Consider the following 21574-nt stretch of genomic DNA (forward strand, 5'->3'; position numbering starts at 1 on the left):
TGCTCTTGGCCTGACTGACTGATCCCGTGAATAACTTCAGGGTTCAGAATTCAGTTCAGGTATCACCTCCTCCAGGAAGCCCCATCTCCCCTCTTTCCTATCTAGTCTAGTTTGCGAAGCGTGTATTCCAGCTCTTTGTACCTCCTGCCAGACCCTATGTTTTCCCATGATACCCTATGATTCGCTGGAACCACGGCCCTGATTGTCCTGTCATATTGCTTATTGACCCATCTGACTACCCCCTCTCAGCTGGAAGAGCCTGAAAAGACACCCAGCAAATGTATTTTATTTATTTATTTACTTATTTGGGGCCGGAGCGATAGCACAGCAGGTAGGGTGTTTGCCTTGCACGTGGCCGACCCAGGTTCGATCCTCGGCACCTCATATAGTCCACCAGGCACCTCCAGGAGTAATTCCTGAGTGCACAGCCAGGAGTAACCCCTAAACCACCACCCCCCCAAAAAAAGGAGAGAACACAAGTTTGAAGAGCAAATCTGACAATTTGGCCCAAAGATGTTGGGGACAACCAGGGTGAAGGGGAGGTTTAGGCAGTGCTGGTGATCAAACTCTGGGTCTCCTCTTCTAGTCAGTCCAGCTATCTTCTTGATATTCGACTTTGTTCTAAACCCGACAGAGCCAAGCATAGGGTGAGGCTAGCAAGGAACTCCCAGGGTTTTGCAAGTGGCATTGTCAGTACTGAATGTCTAACCCGGGCTGAATTAGCACAACTGAAGATAAGCTCTTCTTTAAATCATGTACCCAGATATGTTGGCCTTGGCAGGAAGGTCTGTCCACTGTCTCCGTCTGAGGCTTCACCCAGGGGCTCTAAATGGATGAAGCTAGATGTGCCTCTAAGCTTTGGGTTCTGGGATCTCTAAACTATAGACATAGTTCAAAGGGCTAGAGTGCATAGAGGAGGCCAGAGTTTGATCTGTGGCCCTACCTGCTTCCTGAGCACGAATCTGGGAGTAGCTGTTGAGTACTGTTAGGTGTGGTCATCAAATCAAAATAAATTTAGGGTCTGGAGCAAGAGCACAGTGGGTAGGGCGTTTGCGGCAGACCCAGGTTTGATTCCCAGCATTCCATAGGGTCCCCTAAGTTCCGCCAGGGGTAATTCCTGAGTGCCAAGCCAAGAGTAACCCCTGTGCATCACAGAGTATGACCCAAAAAGCAATAAATAAATAAATAGATAGATAAATAGATAAATAAATAAAATTAAAAATTAAAAATAAAATTGGGGCTGAAGAGCTCATATAGTGGGTAAGGCGCTTGCCTTGCACCTGGCTGATCCCTGGCACCCTATGTCATCCCCTGAGCCCACCAGGAGAGAGCCCTAAAATTGAAAAAAAAATTAGAAATAAAAACTAACTATATTCTGGGTTCTTTCCATCATATCGCAGTACTCCCGTTAGCACAATCAGAGAGGCTGACAATAAATATGATTTATTTATTACCATATTTATTTATTTATTTACTTATTTATTTATTTCTTATTGATCAGCACTGGTTCCTCACCTTCATCCCCACCCACCTGGAGCCAAAGTTAGAGCCTATGTTCATTCTACCCTTCCTCTTGCCAAAAGGCAGAGATCCGGATAGCCTGTCCTTGGCGGTCAGCAGCAGAGACCCTCGTGAGCAGGCCAGAGGGGTAGCGCAAAGGGCTGCATGTGCTTTGTGTGTGTGGGGGGTGGGGGGCTGAGCTTTGATCTTTGGCACAATATGGTACAAGAGCTGGGAGTAGCCCCTGAGCACTGCTGGGTATGTCCCCTGAGCACTGCTAAAAAGTGGTACCTAACTTTTGTTGTGCCAGGTATTGTTCTAAATCTTTGCGTGGATGATTCCACTTCACTTTCACGTTGTCCTCTTAAGAGTCTAGTTTTCAAATAACAAACCCAAAGCACGGAGATTCCACGGCCCAGAATTGGGACAGTGAGCAGGACTTGTCCCCAAGGGGGACAAGTTCTTAACTGCTACCTTCTGCTGCTGGGTGGGATATACAAACACACACACACATACACACACACACACACACGCACGCACGCACGCACGCACGCATACCCACATGCACACGCACTCACGCACACATATGCGCACACGCATGCACACCCTCCCACACGCGCGCACGCAGACATGCACACATGCACATGCGCCCTACGCATGCACGCACGAATGCACGCGCACACGCGCGCCCAAGCACACGCGCCCACCCCGGGGGTACTGCTTGCACACACAGCCGGCCACCTAAGAAGCAATGGGCGGGGAGAAGTCGCATTCGGGCGATCAGCTCGGACACCAGGGGGCAGCAGAGGCCCAGCAGAGGCCCCCTCAGCCCTGCCCAGTCCGGGGGGGAGAGAGATGGGGAACAGAAACCTTCCCCACCCCAGCACTGCACACACCGGGCCTCTCAACTCGGGCCTGGGAAGTGAAGGCCCGTCGGGGTCCCTTGTCCCCCCACGCCCCCGCCCAGCGCCTGCCCCAGCAGTTCATCCACGCGAGGGTGACTCAACCCGGGCGCGCCGTGGGTCCGCGGCTGAGCGCTGGCACGTCGGCGCGCGAGTCTGCACGCACGCCCGGGTGGCCGCGCGCGCGCGCGTGCGGGGGGCCGGGGAGAAGTCGTGCTGCTGTGTTTATTTCTGGGTGTGTCTCCGCGTTGGCCCCGGAAACTGATAGGAACTCTGCCAAGGCAGCGCGGCAGCAACGCCGACTGCGTGGGACTTGTCCCCCCCACCCCACCCACCCACCCACCCCCGGCGAGCTGGCGGGCAGCAGCCGCGCGGGCCCGTCCCGCCTCGCACCCGCGTCGGCCGCGGTGCGCAGGGGCGGGGAGGGCTTGGGTCCTCGGGACTTTCTGGAGCCTTCCAGAACTCGCAGCTTCAGGGGCCCCCTCCCCCACCCCCCTCGGGACGGCGGTCACGCGACCTCTAAGGCGTTCCCCGGCGCGGAGGGGGGGGAGCCTGGGCGTCCTCCAGCGGCCCCGCCGCTTCCCAGGGCTCCGCTGGGGGGAGTGCAGCACCCACGGGGGGAGTCGCTTTTCCAGGGGCCCCGGGGCGCCCTTCCAGCGCCCAGACCCCGGGCCCCGCTGAAAGTTTGACTACGAGAGACGCAGTTTGGGGCGACATGTGTCTGCTCGGATGCTAGGTGACTTCGCGCAGAAAAGTCGTCGGTTGCTCGCCGAGCAGGAGACAGAAGCGAGCCTCGACCTCCCCTCCAGCCCGGCCCGCAGGGACCCCACCCCGCCAGGCCCAAGCTGGGCTTCTCACCCCCGCCTCCCTCCCCCCCAGGCAAGAGGCACACGCAGCTCGCCCCACTTTCTTCCTCTTCCTCCTCCAGCCCACTTTCTCTTCTCTGTGTCGTCAGAGCTCCAGGGAGGGACCTGGGTCGACGGAGAAGCCGGAAACAGCGGGCTGGGGCAGCCACTGCGGGCTCCTGGAGGGAGGACGGGAGGGGACGCTGGGTGTGTGTGTGTGTGTGTGTGTGTCCCCGTCTGTCCGTCTGTCCTGCGCCTACGTCGTGTTCGGTGGCGGCGGCCCGGAGGGTCGCGAGCAGGCCCGCCCTGAACCCGCCGGACGGAGCAGCAGCCCCATGGGGCCGGGCAGTGCCCGCTGCTGAGAGCGAGAAGACGCTACCGGGTTGCCAGGTGAGGGGATGCCGCGGAGGCAGGAGGGGGGCTCGGCTGGACGGTGGGGAGGGGGAGGAGGAGGGGGGCGGGTGTCTCGGGAACCTTCCCTTGGAGGGGTGGCTGGTCCCCAGGACGGGATTCAGCCGGGCTTGGTCGCTGGTGGCAGTTTCCAATATCGGGGTGGGTACAGACACTTGCACCCCGCCCCCACCCCCACCGTGGGTCACTTTTTCCACACCCCCGCCCCCGCCCTTGCCCTTTAAGGAACCAGCCCAGGCGAGGCCAGGAGGGCAAGGCCCCTGCCCTCTCCGGTGGCGCTGGTGGAGGGAGGGGGGATGCTGGGGGGAGCACTGGCGCCTCCCTGGAAAGTTGGTGCCTGAGAGCAGTGAGTCCTTCGGGAGCCCCCATACGCCCCCCACCCCACCCCCAGGAAGGTCCCCGTTCAGGGGTGCGGCCGGGGCGAGCGAGCCCCAGATGCAGACCTCATGGTGCCCCAGACGAGGGGGGATTTCCCCCTCAAAACTGCCCCACGCTTGCAGACGCCGAGATTTCCCGGACGCGGGGTTAACCCTCCTCGTGCTGAGCTGGCTCCGCCCCCCGCACCCCTGGCCGCCCTACCCCGGGGCCCCGCGCTCACCCGCGCGCGCGTTGGGCAACCCGAGAAGAGGCTCTTTTTGACTTTTGATCCTGTGCTCTCACGGTCAGAGGCAGGACTGGGGACTCCGAGCTCGAGGCCACGCAGCCGAGCGGGTCCAGGAGGTTCCTGGACATCAGGCGGTCCCTTCCCGGTGGGGGAGGAACTGGCCCCGCCCCCTCGCCGGTGATCCTCCCCCTCCCCCCCCCGCCCCTGTTCTGGGGGTGCTAGGGAGGAAGGTTCCCGCCCTTGGGGGGGCCCGAGCCATCTATTGGGGGAGCCTGGAGGGGCAGTGCGGCTTCTAGCTGCCTGGGAATGCAGTGAGGCAGGGGATGTAGAGGGAAGAGGCGGTGCCTCTGGCTTCGGGAGCATCCCTGCCCCTAGCGAGGGCCTTAGTCTGCGGTGGTCTATGGTCCGAGCACCAAAAGAACAGGTAAGAGGAGACTCAATGGGGTCCTTACTGAAATTGAAACAGACAAAAGGGGCCCCACCCCGTGTAGGTGGGTGCAGAAAGGGCGATGCAAGCACCCAAACAGGAGCAGGAGGTGCTGACCCAGGGACACTTATTTTCCTCCACCTTCTAGCCCTTGGGGCTGTGTCTCCTTCTTTTAGGATCTTCCTTCCAGGCACCTGAACCTTACTTTTCCTCCGCTCTCTCACCCTTTCCTGAACTCGCTCTACTTTTCCTCTTTGCTCCATTTCCCCTTCTTCAGTTGTCCTTCCCCATTTTTCTCCTCTGGGGGTGCTGGGATTTTGGATCTGGGAGGAATCCTAACCGTTCCGTGTGATGGTTAATCCCCACTTGGATCCACAGCCTCTTACTTTCTTTTTTGTTTTGTTTTGTTTTTGGGGCCACACCCGGCGGTGTTCTCAGCGCTGACTCCTGGCTCTGTGCCCAGGGATCACTCCCGGTGGGTCTCAAGTTCAATAGTTCTATGTGGTTCTAGGGTTTGGACCTGGGTCGATACTGCATGCTATTTCTCCAGGGACATTTCTGCCTGTTATTTCTGAACTCGTTTTCAGGGTAGTGTTGGCAAGTGAAAAAGTCTCCCTGAGCTTGTGCCTATATCGATGAAAAGGAGTGTGTGTGTGTGTGTGTGTGTGTGTGTGTGTGTGTGTGTGTGTGTGTTGCAAGGCACTACTGAAGCAATGAATTTGGTGTAATGCCTCATACATGGTAGGCACTAAATAACAAATAGTCATTCTTTTTTTAAGGGGGCGGGCCACCCCCTGATGGTGCTCAGGGTTTAATCCTGGCTCTATGCTCAGGGATCACTCCTGGCAGGGCTTGAAAGACCATATGGGATGCATGGGATTGAACCCAGGTTGGCTGCGTGTTAGGCAAGAGCCCTACCCGCTGTTCACACAGACCCCAGTGATAGTCATTTATCATCTAGTCTTTAAACCATTTGTGGAATCCTGGAATCTGGAGGGATTTCTCCAGGGACATTTCTGGGGTTAGAAGATGGGAAAGGGGAGATGGAAGCAAGTAGAGTTCTAGGCTTTTTCACCTTTTTTGGGAGAGAGGGGGACAGCCACACCCGGCAGTGCTCACGGCTGACTTCTGGCTCTGTGGTAAGGGATCACTTCTGGTGGGCTTGGGGGACAAGATGGGATGCCAGGGACTGAACCTGGGTCGGCTGCATGCGAGGAAAGGACCCTACCTATTTTGTCCTGTCACTGTAGCCCTGGGTCTTTCACCCTCATACTTGCTCTGAACAGAGAAGCCGCAGGAGCTGGAGCGATAGCACAGCGGGGAGGGCGTTTGCCTTGCACGCGGCTGACCCAAGTTCGATTCCCAGCATCCCATATGGTCCCCTGCCAGGAGTAATTCCTGAGTGCAGAGCCAGGAGTAACCCCTGTGCATCACCTGGTGTGACCCCAAAAGCAAAAAAACCCCAAAAAACAGAGAAGCCCTAGTTATATACCTTTAATATAACGGGGCTTCTACAAGCAACTCAAAGTTGTTTGTGACTTTAAAATCTGGGAGAGTTCTGCATTTCTCTGAGGTATGTGTTTTATGGATGAGAAAATCCTGATCAGCAGAGGAAGTTTCTTTGCCTGCAGAACCCGAGCCAGGGCCTGAGCCGTGACCACATCCTCTGCCTTCTGTCTTTCCCCACTGCCCACTGCTGCCCCCAGCCTGCTCATCTCAGCGCAGCTCTGTTCCGCGCCCCCTGTGTCAGAGCCTGCCACGTCGCTTTCTGACCGGGACGTCTTAGGCTGGGGGAGGCCGGGCTCTGAGGGTGCTCACGGTCTCGGCCGCCCCCGGGCCATGCCTTGGCTCGCCTTGTGGAGGCCCCTCACAGCCGGTGTGTTTCCTTGGCTTCAGGTACCCTCCAAGGCCATGTCTCTGTGGGATCTGGTGTCCAAGGTGCCCCCTGAAAAGTTGCAGCGGCTCTATGTCGACTTTCCGCAGCACATGCGACATCTCCTGGGTGACTGGCTGGAGAACCAGCCCTGGTGAGTCCCCCTCCTGGCTTCTCGTTCACCCCCTTCCCACCCCCTTCCCTCTTATTAGATTTCCTCCACACCCCCCCCCCCCGTTTGGGACTTGGCACCTATTTATTCCGAGGATGGGGAGGTTCTTGATTCATGAGGGACTCTGGGCCACAGATCATGCATGTTGGCAGATGGAATCCCTCACTCCCTTAGGAGGCCAAGCCAAAGGGGAGGGTCATGGGGCTGGGACGAGGGCATTTCCCATAGCAGAGAGAAACGAGGGGGGTGGCATGAGAGGAACTCCGTGAGAGCTGCAAAGGGCCTGCTGGAGGTCAGAGTCTTGGAGCTGGTGTGGCTCGGCCTGGCCTGCAGTGGCTGCTGCATCCTGATCTGCCTGCAGGGAGTTCCTGGTCGGCTCTGACAGCTTCTGCTACAACATGGCCAGCGCTCTGCTTTCAGCCACTGTCCAGCACCTTCAGACTTCGGCCGGAGAGCAGGGGGAGGGCACTGCCCTCTTGCAGTACATCAGCACCCTGGAGGTGGGTGGTTGGGGAACGGAGGGGGGGAGTGAAGGTGGTGGGGACCCGGAAGGGCAGCCGCGAGGGGCTGCGAGCATCTGATGCTGGAAGAAAATTGGTGTTCTTCTTCTAGTGAGCGGTTCCTACAGTTAGGTAGCATGCAAATTCGAGCTTTAAAACATGCAAACGCATGAAAACTTCTGGAGTCTTACAGCGGAGTTGCCTTTTAGTGCTTGTGTGAGTGTGGCAGGGGAGGGGTGGGGGTGTGAGAGCCAGGCTAACACTGTCCACCTCCTTTATGTCTCTAGAGCATATATCAGAGGGAGCCCCTGAAGCTGGTGGCCGCTTGCAAACAAATACTCCAAGGGGAGAAAAAAGCTGTCATGGAACAGGTATCGTGACTGCCCACCGCCTATCCCTGTGACCTTAGCTTGAGCCAGGAGAAGTTACAGGGAATTTGATCTTCAGGAAAAAGGACAGTGTCCCGGGCCTGAGGAGGTTCCAAGGAAGGTTCCTGGGCCTTGAGAGCATGGTCCCACGCCAAGTTCAGGAAGCGCCAATCGAGGGATGGAGGGAAGGATAGGTCTGGGAGAAAAGAAAGCCAAGAATTGGGACCAGGATTTGCCAGCCGAGAGCTCTTAGCTCCCAGCAATTCCAAATGTTCTGGGAGAAATGTTATGAGGGAGAGGAGGGTGAGAGAGCAGTGTCTGTCTTCTCATCCGCAGAGCCTGGGAGAGGCGCCCTTTAGGGTGGGAGGCAGGGCTCAGAGAGGAAGCCTCACAGCCACAGGACGAGAGAGAGGGAGAGAGAGAGAGACAGAGAGAGACAGAGAGACAGAGAGAGAGGGGGGAGAGAGAGAGAGAGGGGGAGAGAGAGAGAGACGGAGAGACAGACAGACAGACAGACAGAGACAGAGAGACAGAGAGACAGAGAGACAGAGAGAGAGACAGAGAGAGAGAAGTAAGAGTCTAACTTCTTGGCTGCAATGCCCCTCTGCAGTTCCGCCACCTGCCGATGTCTTACCACTGGAAGCAGGAGGAACTGAAGTTTAACACGGCGCTGCAGCGTCTGCGGCACCGAGTGGGGGAATGCCGCCTTCTCCGAGAGAACCTGCAGCAGGAGGCCCGGAGCGACCCAGGTGGGAGCCGGCCCAGGGCCCTGAGAGGACTCTGGGGCGTGTGTGAGAGGGGGTGAGTTGGTCCTGTGCGTTAGCCTCGACTCAACCGCAAATCCCTCTGCACCCCTGATTTCTGTCCCCGCCTTCAGTGTCTCTGCCCCCGCTGAGAGAAAGATCCGCCAACGGGACTGGGCCGCGTGAGGTGAGTCCTGGACCTCAAAACTCTGTGTGTGTGTTCTCTCTCTGTGTGTGTGTGTGTGTGTGTGTGTGTGTGTGTATGTGTGTGTGTGTACCCTGACGTGGGAAACGGGTTTGCCACCGTGGGATAGAGGCTCGCCCTCAGGCCGTGTGGCCTGGCTCACACCCCCCCACCCCCTGGCCCGCAGAGGCTGGCCACCTTGCTGCAGGAGACGGTTGAAGAACTGGAGGTCGCGCAGACCCTGGTGCTGAAGAGGCTGCACATCTGGAAGCGACAGCAGCAGCTGGCGGGGAATGGAGCACCGTTTGATGAGAGCCTGGGCCCGATCCAGGAGAGGTTGGGCATCTGCGGTCCTAGCGGGGGGGGGGTTGGGGGTGCACAGGTGTGAGGGTGGGGGAGCAGGCATGAGGCCGTGGGCTGGGTAGACAGACGCAGAGCCGGGCACCAGCAGGCCTGGCTGAGGGGGCACGTGTTTTCTCTTCGCCGTTGGTGCCCAGAGGAATCGGAAATCTTTTTCTATGTGGTCAGTTTGGCGGGGGTGGGAGGAGGGAGTGCTCTCCGTTTGTGCCCAAGCACCATATGTGCGAGCAGCTGACCTGGGTACCAGAGTCCTGGCAAAGAAGCTGCTGGGGGCTGGAGCAATAGCACAGCGGGTAGGGCATTTGCCTTGCATGCGGCCAACCCGGGTTCGAATCCCAGCATCCCATATGGGCCTCTGAGCACCGCCAGGGGTAATTCCTGAGTGTAGAACCAGGAGTAACCCCTGTGCATCGCTGGGCGGGTGTGACCCAAAACCAAAAAAAAAAAAAAAGAAAAAGAAGCTGCTGGGTTGCCACAGGGGTGCGGGGAGGGGGATAGGCACTGAGAAGAAATCGCCCATCGAGAGCCAGGCCAGGGTCCTGGAAGCCCCGGGCCCAGAGCCTTGCATTCCACCATTCCTGCTCGCGTGATCCTTCTTGGGTTTAGGGGGAAGGGGCCGGGGTGGGTGCAGGCGGCCCAAATCCTGTGCCCCCTGACCACGGTCCTGGCCCCAGGTGTGAGAGCCTGGTGGACATTTATTCCCAGCTGCAGCAGGAGCTGGGGGCAGCCGGGGGGGAGCTTGAGCCTACGACCCGGGCCTCCATGCTGAGCCGGCTGGACGAAGTCCTGCAAACACTCGTCACCAGGTGAGGCCCCGGCCCGGCCGGCGAGTGGGGAACGCCGAGCTGGACGTGCTTGACTGTGGTGCAGAGGGTCCCAGGAGGGCCCCCAGATACCAGTTTCTCTTGTCTCTTCCCCACCCCTCCCAGTTCTTTCCTGGTGGAGAAGCAGCCCCCCCAGGTTCTGAAAACTCAGACCAAGTTCCAGGCCGGGGTTCGATTCCTGCTGGGCCTCCGGTTCCTGGGGACCTCGGCGAAGCTCCCGCTGGTCAGAGCTGACATGGTGACGGAGAAGCAGGCGCGGGAACTCAGCCTGCCACAGGGCTCGGGCACTGGAGCGTAAGCCGGGGCTGCAGGAGGCCTGCTGGGGGGACGGAGGGCTAGACCCACCAAAAGGAGGTAGCGGGGAGGGAAGGGCATAGGCTGTGGGACCCTCCTTGACCTCGAGGGAGGGGGATGAGGGCCTCACTAAAAGGGCCTGGGCTGCTGGCGCCATAGCACAGCGGGGAGGGCGTTTGCCTTGCATGCGGCCGACCCGGGTTCGATTCCCAGCATCCCATATGGTCCCCTGAGCACCGCCAGGAGTAATTCCTGAGTGCAGAGCCAGGAGGAACCCCTGAGTATCCCTGGGTGTGACCCAAAAAGAAAAAAAAAAAAGAATGGCCTAGGCTGGAAGAGTCCTGATTGGTCCCTTTCTCCTAAGAACTGAACAGAGATGTAGATTCAGGGCCAGCAGCCCTCCTCCCCTGTAGAGTCCCTCCCGGCCCCCCCCACCCGTACCCGACAGCCCTGGCACGCGCTGGTTCATGCTCTCCCTCGCCCGGCAGAGAAAGCACAGGCGAGATCATCAACAACATGGTGCCGCTGGAGAACAGTGTTCCCGGGAGCTGCTGCTCCGCCCTCTTCAAGAACCTGGTGAGGGGCCTGAGCCAGCAGCGAGCAGCGGCCCCCAGACCACGCGGGCTTGGCGAGGTGCTGGGGGCGCGGGAGAAGCCGTGGCCGTGCTCACGCTGCTCTCCCTGTCCTTCCCCTGCAGCTTCTGAAGAAGATCAAGCGGTGTGAGCGGAAGGGCACGGAGTCGGTCACGGAGGAGAAGTGTGCCGTGCTCTTCTCCACCAGCTTCACGCTGGGCCCCAACAAACTCCCCATCCAGCTGCAGGTGAACGGGCTTCCTGCGCCCTCCGGGTCCCCTGCCCCCCTCGGTGCCATACGTGGCACCGGCGTCCTCACTCCTCCGTGCAGCCCCATATACATAGCTGGCGTGGGGGGGGGGGGTCTCCTCACAAGCACCCCTGGAGCAAAGCACTGGGGATGGACCTAGGAATGAGCACCCATTGTGTTTTTGTTTTTTGTTTTTTTGCTTTTTGGGTCACACCCGGCGATGCTCAGGGGTTACTCCTGGCTCTGCACTCAGGAATTACTCCTGGCAGTGCTTGGGGGACCCTATGGGATGCTGGGAATCGAACCTGGGTTGGCCGCGTGCAAGGCAAACACTCTACCCGCTGTGCTATCTCTCCAGCCTCCTTCTCCCCCCCTTTTTTTTTAATATAGATCAGAGTACCACAAAAACATTATGAGGCAGAGGCCCGAGAGTGCAGTGGGTAGGGCGCTTGTCTCTCAGGCTGCTGGCCTGGGTTTGATCCCTGGCACCAATGGGCACATGGTCCCCCCACCCCACTAGAAGTGATAACTCAGCATAGAGCCAGCAGCAAGCCCCTAGCACAGTGCTATTACTTCCTGGTGTGGCCCCCAGTCAAACAATATCACTGATCACTGTCATCCCGTTGCTCATCGATTTGCTTGAGCGAGCACCGGTATCGTCTCCATTGTGAGACTTGTTGTTACTGGTTTTGGCATATCCAATATGCCACGGGGAACTTTCCAGGCTCTGCCGTGCGGTGCGGGCGGGATACTCTCGGTACCTTGCCGGGCTCTCCGAGAGAGACAGAGGACTTGAACCTGGGTCAGCTGCATGCAAGGCAAACGCCCTACCCGCTGTAGATACTATTACTAATTTTTTAATTTAGATTTTGGGACACTCTTGGCAGTGCTCAAACTTGGGGAACCAAACCAGGGCCAGTCATGTGAGAGCAAGTGCCTTTCCCCCTGTACTGTGTCTCCGGTCCTGCCAGCCTCATTTTGCATATGAGAACATGGCGACACAACTTAAATAATTTGCCCGAGTCTAACAGCTGCTGAAGAATTGGAGCTGGTATTTGAAACTTGGATGTGTGGCATCAGTGACCACTTATCCGCAGTAAGGTCCTAACGGGCTTCAGAAAGTGTTTGAGAGGCCGGAGCCATAGTACAGCAGGTAGGGCGTTTGCCTTCCATGTGGCTGACCCAGGTCCGATCCCTGACACCCCGTGTGGTCCCCTGAGAAGCTCCAGGAGTAATTTCTGAGTGTAAAACCAGGAGATGTGCTGCAGAACCATCTCAGAGCCAGGAGTAATTCTTGAACATTGCCAGGTGTGACCCAGAAAAGAAAAAAAGAAAGCATTTGATAGCATATCATGAACTTTTCTTGGTGAGGGCTTTGCCCAGCAGTGCTCAGGGTGTACTCCTGGCTCTGAGCTTAGAGGCTGCTCCTGGCAGGGTTCCTGGGGGACCATATGGCATGCCAGGGACCAAACCTGGGTCTGCCACAAGCAAGGCAAGCGCCCGACCCGCCGTAGCCTCACTCCACGCCCCCTATGTGATGAACTTTTAACTCTATCCTGGGGTGGGGGAGTTCAATAACTTCATTGCATCATAGGAGGCAAGCCCCCTCAGTTTAGTAAGAAAGACGCCCCTTACCCTCTGCAGGCCCTGTCGCTGCCCCTGGTCGTCATCGTCCACGGCAACCAAGACAACAATGCCAAAGCCACCATCTTGTGGGACAATGCTTTCTCGGAGATGGTGAGGAGAGATCTGGCCTGTGGGGGAGGGGAAAGGACAGCCTGAGCCTGAACATAGGGGTGTGGGCCCGCGACGGGCAGGCAAGCTCAAATGAGAGTGATGTGAATTCCTTCTTAAGAACCTGTCCGTAGACTTCTCACCTCTCTTTAGAGCAGCCTGACCGATGAGGTAGCACTCAAAATTACCGTGGCCAAGCACCAGCCTTGTGAGCCAGCTCGGGGGGCCGCTGAGGCTGTGGAGGCGGACAGGGGAAGGTACACACGTGAGGCCCACCTGAGGGAAAAAGGGGGGGGTGCTGACTGAGGCCGTTTCTTCTCCTTTCCTCATCCCCCTCAGGACCGTGTGCCCTTTGTGGTATCAGAGCGGGTGCCCTGGGAGAAGATGTGTGAAACTCTGAACCTCAAGTTCATGGCTGAGGTGGGGACCAGCCAGGGGCTGCTGCCAGACCACTTCCTCTTTCTGGCTCAGAAGATCTTCAATGACAACAGCCTCAGCACAGAGGCCTTCCAGCACCGTTTTGTGTCCTGGTCACAGTTCAACAAGGTCATTCCCCTCCCCTTCCGCCTGCCATGGCCAAGCTCTTCATGACCCCAGGTTACTTGGGAACGCCCCACCTTTTGGCCAAGGGTGGCCTCTTGGATGTTCACAACTTCCCCTCATGACGAAGACCTCCGTCAGCGGTGCAGGCAGGAAGGGGCCTCGGCCCTCCGGGGCCAGCCCACCAGCTGTGCTCCCTGGCCCTCCCTCCTCCTGACCAATCAGTGGCATGACTCATTTAGATGTAAACACAACTGGGATTCAAACTGACTTTGACCCATTGGGAAAATAAGTTCCTGTTGCAACCAATGGGCATGCAATACCTCAGAGACATGGGCAGCAAATACCAGCTCACTCGGTGTCAGGCACTCTGCCCAGGCTGCAAGTGTCTCATCTTGATTAACCCTCCCCATGTTCCTGTGAGGTAGGTACTGCTGTCAGCCCTGTTTCACAGAGCAGGAACTCGATGTTCAGAGGGGCTAAGTAGTTCGTTCCAGGCCTCACAGCAGGTGAGTGGTATGGCTAGGATGGCCCCTTATGTTTCTGACCCTTGCTCCCAGCTACTCTAGCTTACTGCCTCTGGGGCCAGAGAGATGGGCCAATGGGCCGATTGCAGGCTTTGCATGCAGGAGGCCCTGGTGCAGTCCCCAGCACCACATGGTACTCCAGAATCACTGGGAGAGGGGCTGGAGCCATAGCACAGCGGGTAGGGTGTTTGTCTTGCATGCAGCTGACCCGGGTTCGATTCCCAGCATCCCATATGGTCCCTGAGCACCGCCAGGAGTGATTCCTGAGTGCATGAGCCAGGAGTAACCCCTGAGCATTGCCGGGTGTGACCCCCCCAAAAAAAAAACAAACCAGAATCACTGGGAGAAATCCCCCCAGACAGAGCCAGGAGTGGCTCCTGAGCACCAGTGGGGATAGCCAAGACCCCTTCAGCCCCTGCCCGCCAACCCAAATTTTACTGCCTCCTAAGAAAGGTGACTCAGGACTGGTCTATTACAAGAATGGGGAAAGAAGACAGAGAAATAGTACTGGGGGGGGGGGCGTTGGGGAACGGACAGAGTGATAGCACAGTGGGTAGGGTGTTTGCCTTGCACGTGGCTGACCTGGGTTCAATCCCCAGCATTCCATATGGTCCCCCAAGCACTGCCAGGGGTAATTCCTGAGTGCAGAGACAGGAGTAACCCCTGAGCAATGCTAGGTGTGACCCCCCCAAAAAAAAGAAATAGTACAGGGGTGTTTGCTTTGCATTGTGATTGATCCTACTTCAGTCCTCAGCATTGCATGGTCTTCCTAATATTGTGGGGTGCAATCCTAGAGCCTCCCTGAGCACTGCTGAGTGTGGTCTGGGAAATCCCCAGCACCCCAAGACCTGAGCGATATTGAATCCACAGGCCCATGTACTGACCCATTTGACCTAGTGGCTTCCCTAGACCTTGTGGGTCCCCCAGGTCTCTCCCTATCAAAAAAAAAAGGAGTGGAGAGAAAGGGAAAAAAAGACCTTGGTTGAGACCGGATCAGTTGGGTGAACACAGCCATGTGCTGCTGTTTTAGAGGTAAGACAGGCCAGAGAGGTAGCGCAATGGACTGAGAACATGTTTTGCTTGAGTGCAGTAGGCCTGGGTTTGATCCCTGATACAGCATGGTCTCCCAGGACCACTAGGAGCAGTGCCTGAACCCTGAACTCGAGTAACTCCTGAGTACTGCTGGGTGTAATAATAGTCCCCTTGAAATACAAACAAGAAATAAAAAATAGGGGCCAAAGATATAGTGCCAGGGGTAAGGCCATTGCATTGCATGCCAATGACTCCAGTTCAATCCCTAGCACCGCATATTATCCCCCTGAGCACTCGGAGTGATCCCTGAGCACAGAGCCAGGAGTACCCCTTGAGCACAGCGAGATGTGTCCCCAAAACAAAGAAAGAAAAGCCTGTATTTCCAGCAGATGTTTTAGTAATGGAATACACTGTATGTACCACAGTTCCAGTTCTCATTATGATTGTGTAGAGAAGAGTGGTATGAGTATTCCCACCGGTTCAGGCCTGAGCAATTAATGTGATTTTGCTGTTCCCCCCTCTTTAAGGAAGGAGAGTTCTAGGACCTACCTTCTTTTTTGTTTTTTCTTTTTGCTTTTTGGGTCACACCTGGCGATGCAAGGATCACTCCTGGCGGTGCTCGGAGGACCCTATGGGATGCTGGGAATTGAACCCAGGCAAACGCCCTACCCGCTGTGTTATCGCTCCAGCCCTTAGGACCTATCTTCTTTTTTTTTTTTCCTTTTTTGGGTCACACCTGGCGATGCACAGGGGTTACTCCTGGCTCTGCACTCAGGAATTACTCCTGGTGGTGCTCGGGGGACCCTATGGGATGCGGGGAATCGAACCCGGGTCGACCGTGTGCAAGGCAAACGCCCTACCCGCTGTGTTATCGCTCCAGCCCTTAGGACCTACCTTCTTGAGCTTGTAGGGATAATATCTAATAAAGGGAAGGGCTCTGAATAGGGCCTGGCTCGTGGAGTGAGTATTGGCCAATGGCAGTGATGAGGTCTCAGGTCCAGATTGGCCACAGGCGTTCACAGCCAGTCCTACCCATCTCCAGTCCCGACCCTGCCGTGCTCACACCTCTTTCCCTCCCCACAGGAGATCCTGCTGGGTCGTGGTTTCACCTTTTGGCAGTGGTTCGATGGTGTGCTGGACCTCACCAAACGCTGTCTCCGGAGCTACTGGTCCGATCGGTGAGTTCCTGCACCCGGAGACCGGGGTACTTGCATCTCCAACCCTCTTTCCACACTCAGCCCCTCACCCCCACCCCGCCTTCCTCCTCACCAGGCTCATCATCGGCTTCATCAGCAAACAGTACGTCACTAACCTTCTTCTCAACCAGCCCGATGGAACCTTCCTCCTTCGCTTCAGTGACTCAGAGATCGGTGGCATCACCATTGCCCATGTCATCCGGGGTCAGGATGGTGAGGCCACCCCAGCCCAGACTCTGTGTCTGCACCTCTGTCCTCTGGGGTTGCTCCTGGGAAAGAAATGTCCCTGACGCCAACCCCGAGTTTCAGGACGTTTTTTTCTTGGGTCCAACGTCTTCCCTCTGTGTCCGAATCCTTCTCATGGGAGAGCTCTGTGAGAGTAGACCCCCCTCCCCGACCTGGAATCCCCCCCTTAGCCCTTGGTGGATCATGAATGAGTCCTGGGGGTGGGGGTGGGGAGGGAGAAGCAAGTCCGGCAAGGTGGCTCAGGGCCCCACTTCTCTCGCAGGTTCCTCACAGATCGAGAACATTCAGCCTTTTTCGGCCAAAGACCTGTCCATTCGCTCCCTGGGGGACCGGATTCGGGATCTTGCCCAGCTCAAAAACCTCTACCCCAACAAACCCAAGGATGAGGCGTTCCGGAGCCACTACAAGCGTGAGCTGAAGCTGGCGGTCCTGACTCCCTGCTGCCCGCTCTCCTGCTCCCAGCGGCCCCTCTCCTGGCCCCTCGAGGGTCACCTCTGACCCCCTTGTTTTCTGAGTCCCGTCTCTAAGCAGCCATGCCCACCCGTCCCCATGGCATCCTCCCTGGCCCCGGAACCCAGCACCCCTCTCCTTTCCACAGTTGAACAGACGGGGAAGGATGGCAGGGGCTATGTCCCGGCCACCATCAAGATGACCGTGGAAAGGTGAGGACGGGACAAGCTGAAGGGAGGGGGTGGCGGCCTGTCCCCACAGCCAGTCACAGGATCCTTCTTCCTGCAGCATGGACCCGCCCCTCCCCACCTCGGAGCCCCAAGTACCTCCCAGAGCACCCTCTTATGGTCATGGGATGAACCCCAACTCCTCCGTGGGCATCCGCTCAGACATGTAAGGCGCTTGGGGGACGAGGACGGGCTGGCGCCAGGGGCAGCTGGGTTGAAGCAGGGGATTTCCCCATGGAAGGGCTGCCCTCCCCTGCCCGTCCCGAGGGCATCCAGGGAAAAGAGCGCTGTCTGGGATCGGCTTTCTTTCCCCAGATCCGAGGTGTTCCCGTCACACCCTCACCCCCACCCCTCCTATCCAGAGCCGGTCCCTGTGCTGCCATTCCCAAAGTAAGTGAAGGGACCCGGGGGACAAGGGGGGACCACCTGCAAGGGTGATAGGGATTTACAGGCGTGGGAGACTCTTCCGCGAGAGGGACAGGCAGTGTGCTCCATCCTTTCCTTGTCGCCTCTTTCCCCGACTCAGACTTCAGTGCTGAAGATACAGGCGTCCTTGGCACCGAGAGATAGTCCAGGGATTAAGGCACTTGCTTTTTTTTTTAATTGCTTTTTGGGTCACACCCGGTGATGCACCGGGGTTACTCCTGGTTCATGCACTCAGGAATTACTCCTGGTGGTGCTCAGGGGACCATATGGGATGCTGGGAATTGAACCTGGGTCAGCCGCGTGCAAGGCAAAGGCCCTCCCCGCTGTGCTATTGCTCCAGCCCCAAGACACTTGCCTTTTATGTCGTCAAATCTAGTTCCAATTCTAGTACCTATATGGTCCCCCGAGTCCCTCCAGGGCTGATTCCTGAGCACAGAGTAAAGAGTAATCCCTGAGCACCATGCACCATCAGATGTGGTCCTAAAACACCCCTCTTCCAGAAAATAAAATCCAAGCTCCCTGGGCCTGAATTCCAGCTCTTTCACACATTGACTTTGGCAAGCTACTTAATTCTACGACTCATCTGTAAAATGGGAATAATTATAAAACTACTTAGCCAACGATGTAGCTCAGCAGTAAAGACTTGCCTTGTATGTGGGAGACCCAGGTTCCAATCCTGATGGGTTTTTTTTTTTCCTTTTTGGGTCTCACCCAGCGATGCACAGGGGTTACTCCTGGCTCATGCACTCAGGAATCACCCCTGGCGGCACTCAGGGGACCATATGGGATGCTGGGAATCGAACCCGGGTCGGCCGCATGCAAGGCAAACTCCCGACCCGCTGTGCTATCGCTCCAGCCCCCCTGATGGTTTTTTTTTTTTTTTTTTTTTTTTTTTTTTGCTTTTTGGGTCACACCTGGCGATGCTCAGGGGTTACTCCTGGCTCTGCACTTAGGAGTCACTCCTGGTGGTGCTCAGGGGACCATATGGGATGCTGGGAATTGAACCCGGGTCGGCCGCGTGCAAGGCAAACTCCCGACCCGCTGTGCTATCGCTCCAGCCCAAATCCTGATGTTTTTATGGTTCCCCAAGCATCAAACCAGGAGTAGCTCTTGAGCACTACCAGGTGTGGTCCAAAAACCAAAAAATAAAATAAAAACACAGTACCATCCTCATGGAATGATTATGGTTAAATGAGTTGACAAAATGTGTCAAGGTGAGCATCATACCTGGGCTCACGGACAAAGGTCTATATTAGTATACTTTCTTCTGCCCCTGGAGTCCACTGTCACTTAAACACCATCTTCATTTTTACTTACTCATCTGTTTGGGTCTTAAAGTGGCCTAGACATTTTTTGTTCTCCAAGCAACATTCAGATTCTTATGAACTTTTCCACAGACACCGCATCACCTCTCTCTCCTAGGACTTGAGGTGGAGGTAGGAAGTGGCAGATTTGGAACTACCAAAGTTCAGAGTAAAAACAAACAAGCAAACCAAAAACCCCATTAAGAATAAGTTCAGGGTGGGGGCTGGAGCAATAGCATAGCGGGTAAGGCGTTTGCCTTGCACGCGGCTGACCCGGGTTAGATTCCCAGCATCCCATATGGTCCCCTGAGCACCGCCAGGGCTAATTCCTGAGTGCAGAGCCAGGAGTGACCCCTGTGCAATGCTGGATATGACCCAAAAAGCAAGAAAGAAAAAGAGTTCATCTGGGGTCAGAGCAAAGGTATAATAGGTAGGGAGCTTGCCTTGCATGCAGCTGACCTGGGTTTGATCCCCAGCATCACATCTGGTTTCCTGATGCCAGCAGGAGTGAGTGATCCACAAGCCCTGAGCCAGAAGTAAGCCCTGAGCACCGCTGGGTGTGGTGCCAAAATAAAAATAAACAACAACCCCCCAAAATTAGTTACTTTATCTCTACCCGTCTCCCAAGTACTTTCTAGGCCCTAACACTTTTGGGGAATTTTTGGACCACTCTTGGTGGGGGTTGCCCAGAGGACCACGGGATGCCAGGAATCAGATCAAATGCGAAGCATGTGCTCAGTCCTTTGAACTATCTTAATCTGACTTTCTCAACATATTTTTATTTTAGCGTTTAAAAATATTTGGCGAGGGGCTGGAGCGATAGCACAGCGGGTAGGGCGTTTGCCTTGCATGCGGCCGACCCGGGTTAGAGTCCCAGCATCCCATATGGTCCCCTGAGCACCACCAGGAGTAATTCCTGAGTGTAGAACCAGGAGTAACCCCTGTGCATTGCCGGGTGTGACCCAAAAAGCAAGAAAAAAAAATATTTGGCGGGGCTGGGGTGTTGCTAGAGTGGTAAAGCCTTGCACACAGCTCATCTGAGTTCAATCCTGGGCACCCCATATTGTTCCCAAAGCCTGCTGGGGGTGATCTCTGAGCACAGAGCCAGGAGTGAGCCCTGAGCAGGGTCAGGGGTGGCCCCCAAAGATATTTTTGTTTGGGGGCGACATCTACAGTGTTTGGGGGTTACACCCAGGAAGTTCTTGGGAGTCACTTCTAGCAGCGCTCGGTATGACTAAGAGGTGCCAGGAATCAAACCCAGGGCTGTTTTGGCCTCCAGCGCATGCCCTCTGCCCACGGAGCACTCTCAGGTCCCTGACACCTGTTTGACGCGAGAAGCCTGAGCTCCCCGAGCAGAGAAACGGCTTGCCTGGGCCTCTGCCGACAGCCGAGTCCGGGAAAGGAACCTGAAATTCTTGTTCCTCACCCAAGTGTTCCTAAATGCAGCCCTGTGTGCAGGCTCAGCCTTCCCCTCCCTTAACAGTGCTCTCTGTCCTGTCTCGACAGTCAACTGCATATCTCCTCCATCATGGACCACCAGATCATGACTTTTGAGCCCCCGTGAGTGATGACCCTCCCCCTCCCCCGCCCGCCTCTCTTTCATGACTCACCTCCACCGGTGTCTCATCTTCTCTCTCTGGTCCAGCAGGGGTCTGCTGCCCTGCCAGACTGAGGAGCATGCTGTGCCCAGCGCTGACCATCTGGATGTGACCATGGGAGAGGAGAGCTGCCTGCCTGAGTCGGTGACAGGGTTCCCTCATGGCACCTGGTGAGTGGCAGCCTGGGGGGGTGGCGTCAGGGCAGCGGCTGGCCGTATGGGTGCTGTGCCTACCCCCCAGTGCTTCTCCCCTCCTTCCTTGCAGGGTCGGGGAAGACATGTTCCCGCCCTTGCTCCCGCCCACGGATCAGGACCTCACCAAGCTATTGGAGGGGCAAGGAGAGTCCGGAGCCCCCCCTGTCCTGCAGGCCCCCTCCTATGTGCAGTCTGGGATCCCGATGCCGCACCTGGACCTAAGGACCAACCCTAGTTGGTGAACCAGAACTGGAGGGGGAAGCCAGCGAGACAGCTCCCACGCGCCACGGACCTGATCTGGACCACTGGCCCCCCACTCTGGCCTCGAAGCCCCCTTCCCGGAGGCTGTGGTCCTACCCCCACCTACTCCTCTGTTCAAGAGGAAAGACCATTGGCGGGAGGCTTGCAGTGGGCGGAGCCTAACCGCTCCTTCCCTCCTACCGCACACCCCTGCCCTCCCACCCTCAGTCCTGGAACAGGAATTCCGGCTCCGAAAGTGAGACACGTTCCAGCATGCCTGCACACACAAACACACACGTGTGAAAGCACGTGACTACACACACACACACACACACACACACACACACACACACACACAGAGACACAAACTCTCCCTGCAAGAACGGGGCTGAAAAGGAAGAGGGCTGTGCCGAGGCGCAGGCTAGGGCATGACTGGCTCCTGGGACTGCCCAAAGCCCAGCCCTGCCAGGCAGCCGCTTGCAGCCTCGTGCACACGTCGCCCGAGAGATTGGAGACAGACAGCGTGCATGGGCGTGGATCCTAGTCCTGGGGGCTGGGGAAGCAGCCGAGACAGACTCCGGGCACCCAGAGAGACAAGGGAGCCTGATGCGGGTTTTGCCCGGATTAAAAACATATTCCAAAGAGTCCCCAGCTCCTGTCCACCAGATGGAGGCATTCAGTTCTGCATGAGTCTGCGGGAGCAGAGACTCGGCTGTGTGTGTGTGTGTGTGTAGCCAGAAAGATGTCACACCGTGTCTCGTGTGCCACAAGAACACCGATCTCATGATGCCCGGATGGCAAAAAGTGTCCAGGAGCTTTCGAAGGGCCCGGTGGGTTTGCTGGTGGCTTCACTGACGCATGGATGTCAGCCTCGGGGTCTTCAGTTTCGACTGTCCCACGGGCCTGTACAGCGGCTGCGACATCTACAAAGAGGGATCCCAGTCTGGTGCTCCTCTTGGTGTATTAGGGTGTACCCTACCTTCGGCTGCTTCTGTTTGCCCACTCACTGCCAGCTGCCCCCCACTCCCCAT

At 56.9% G+C, this 21574-nt stretch overlaps 1 protein-coding gene across 3 annotated transcripts; it reads left to right on the forward strand.

The window, feature by feature from the left end:
* The first annotated feature begins 2190 nt into the window (after nt 1-2190).
* STAT6 (signal transducer and activator of transcription 6) lies at nt 2191-21472 on the forward strand. 3 transcript variants are annotated; one of them, XM_055126319.1, is made up of 23 exons: nt 2212-3637; nt 5128-5164; nt 6586-6716; nt 7096-7234; nt 7522-7605; nt 8213-8351; nt 8480-8532; nt 8717-8865; nt 9564-9695; nt 9819-10007; nt 10496-10583; nt 10705-10827; nt 12474-12566; nt 12903-13109; nt 15746-15840; nt 15935-16071; nt 16367-16513; nt 16703-16766; nt 16843-16947; nt 17097-17171; nt 20018-20071; nt 20160-20279; nt 20374-21472. In XM_055126319.1, exons 3-23 carry the CDS (start codon nt 6601-6603, stop codon nt 20543-20545), a joined length of 2481 nt encoding a protein of 826 aa, XP_054982294.1. In that variant the 5' UTR covers nt 2212-3637; nt 5128-5164; nt 6586-6600; the 3' UTR covers nt 20546-21472. The 3 variants fall into 3 exon arrangements, with proteins under 3 accessions (XP_054982295.1, XP_054982294.1, XP_054982293.1); XM_055126318.1 differs by lacking the exon at nt 5128-5164 and having other exon boundaries at nt 2215-3637; XM_055126320.1 differs by lacking the exons at nt 5128-5164; nt 20018-20071 and having other exon boundaries at nt 2191-3637.
* Nucleotides 21473-21574: the final 102 nt, after the last annotated feature.

The sequence above is a fragment of the Sorex araneus genome, chromosome 2, assembly GCF_027595985.1.
Source record: "Sorex araneus isolate mSorAra2 chromosome 2, mSorAra2.pri, whole genome shotgun sequence".
In the NCBI taxonomy this organism is placed as follows: domain Eukaryota; kingdom Metazoa; phylum Chordata; class Mammalia; order Eulipotyphla; family Soricidae; genus Sorex; species Sorex araneus.

Excerpts from the sequence above, each read along its gene's own strand:
- STAT6 (XM_055126319.1), top strand. The coding sequence starts at position 6,601 with ATGTCTCTGTGGGATCTGGTGTCCAAGGTGCCCCCTGAAAAGTTGCAG. Across the intron at positions 7,606-8,212 it reads AAAAAGCTGTCATGGAACAG|TTCCGCCACCTGCCGATGTC; the intron begins GTATCGTGACTG and ends GCCCCTCTGCAG. Across the intron at positions 12,567-12,902 it reads ACAATGCTTTCTCGGAGATG|GACCGTGTGCCCTTTGTGGT; the intron begins GTGAGGAGAGAT and ends CATCCCCCTCAG.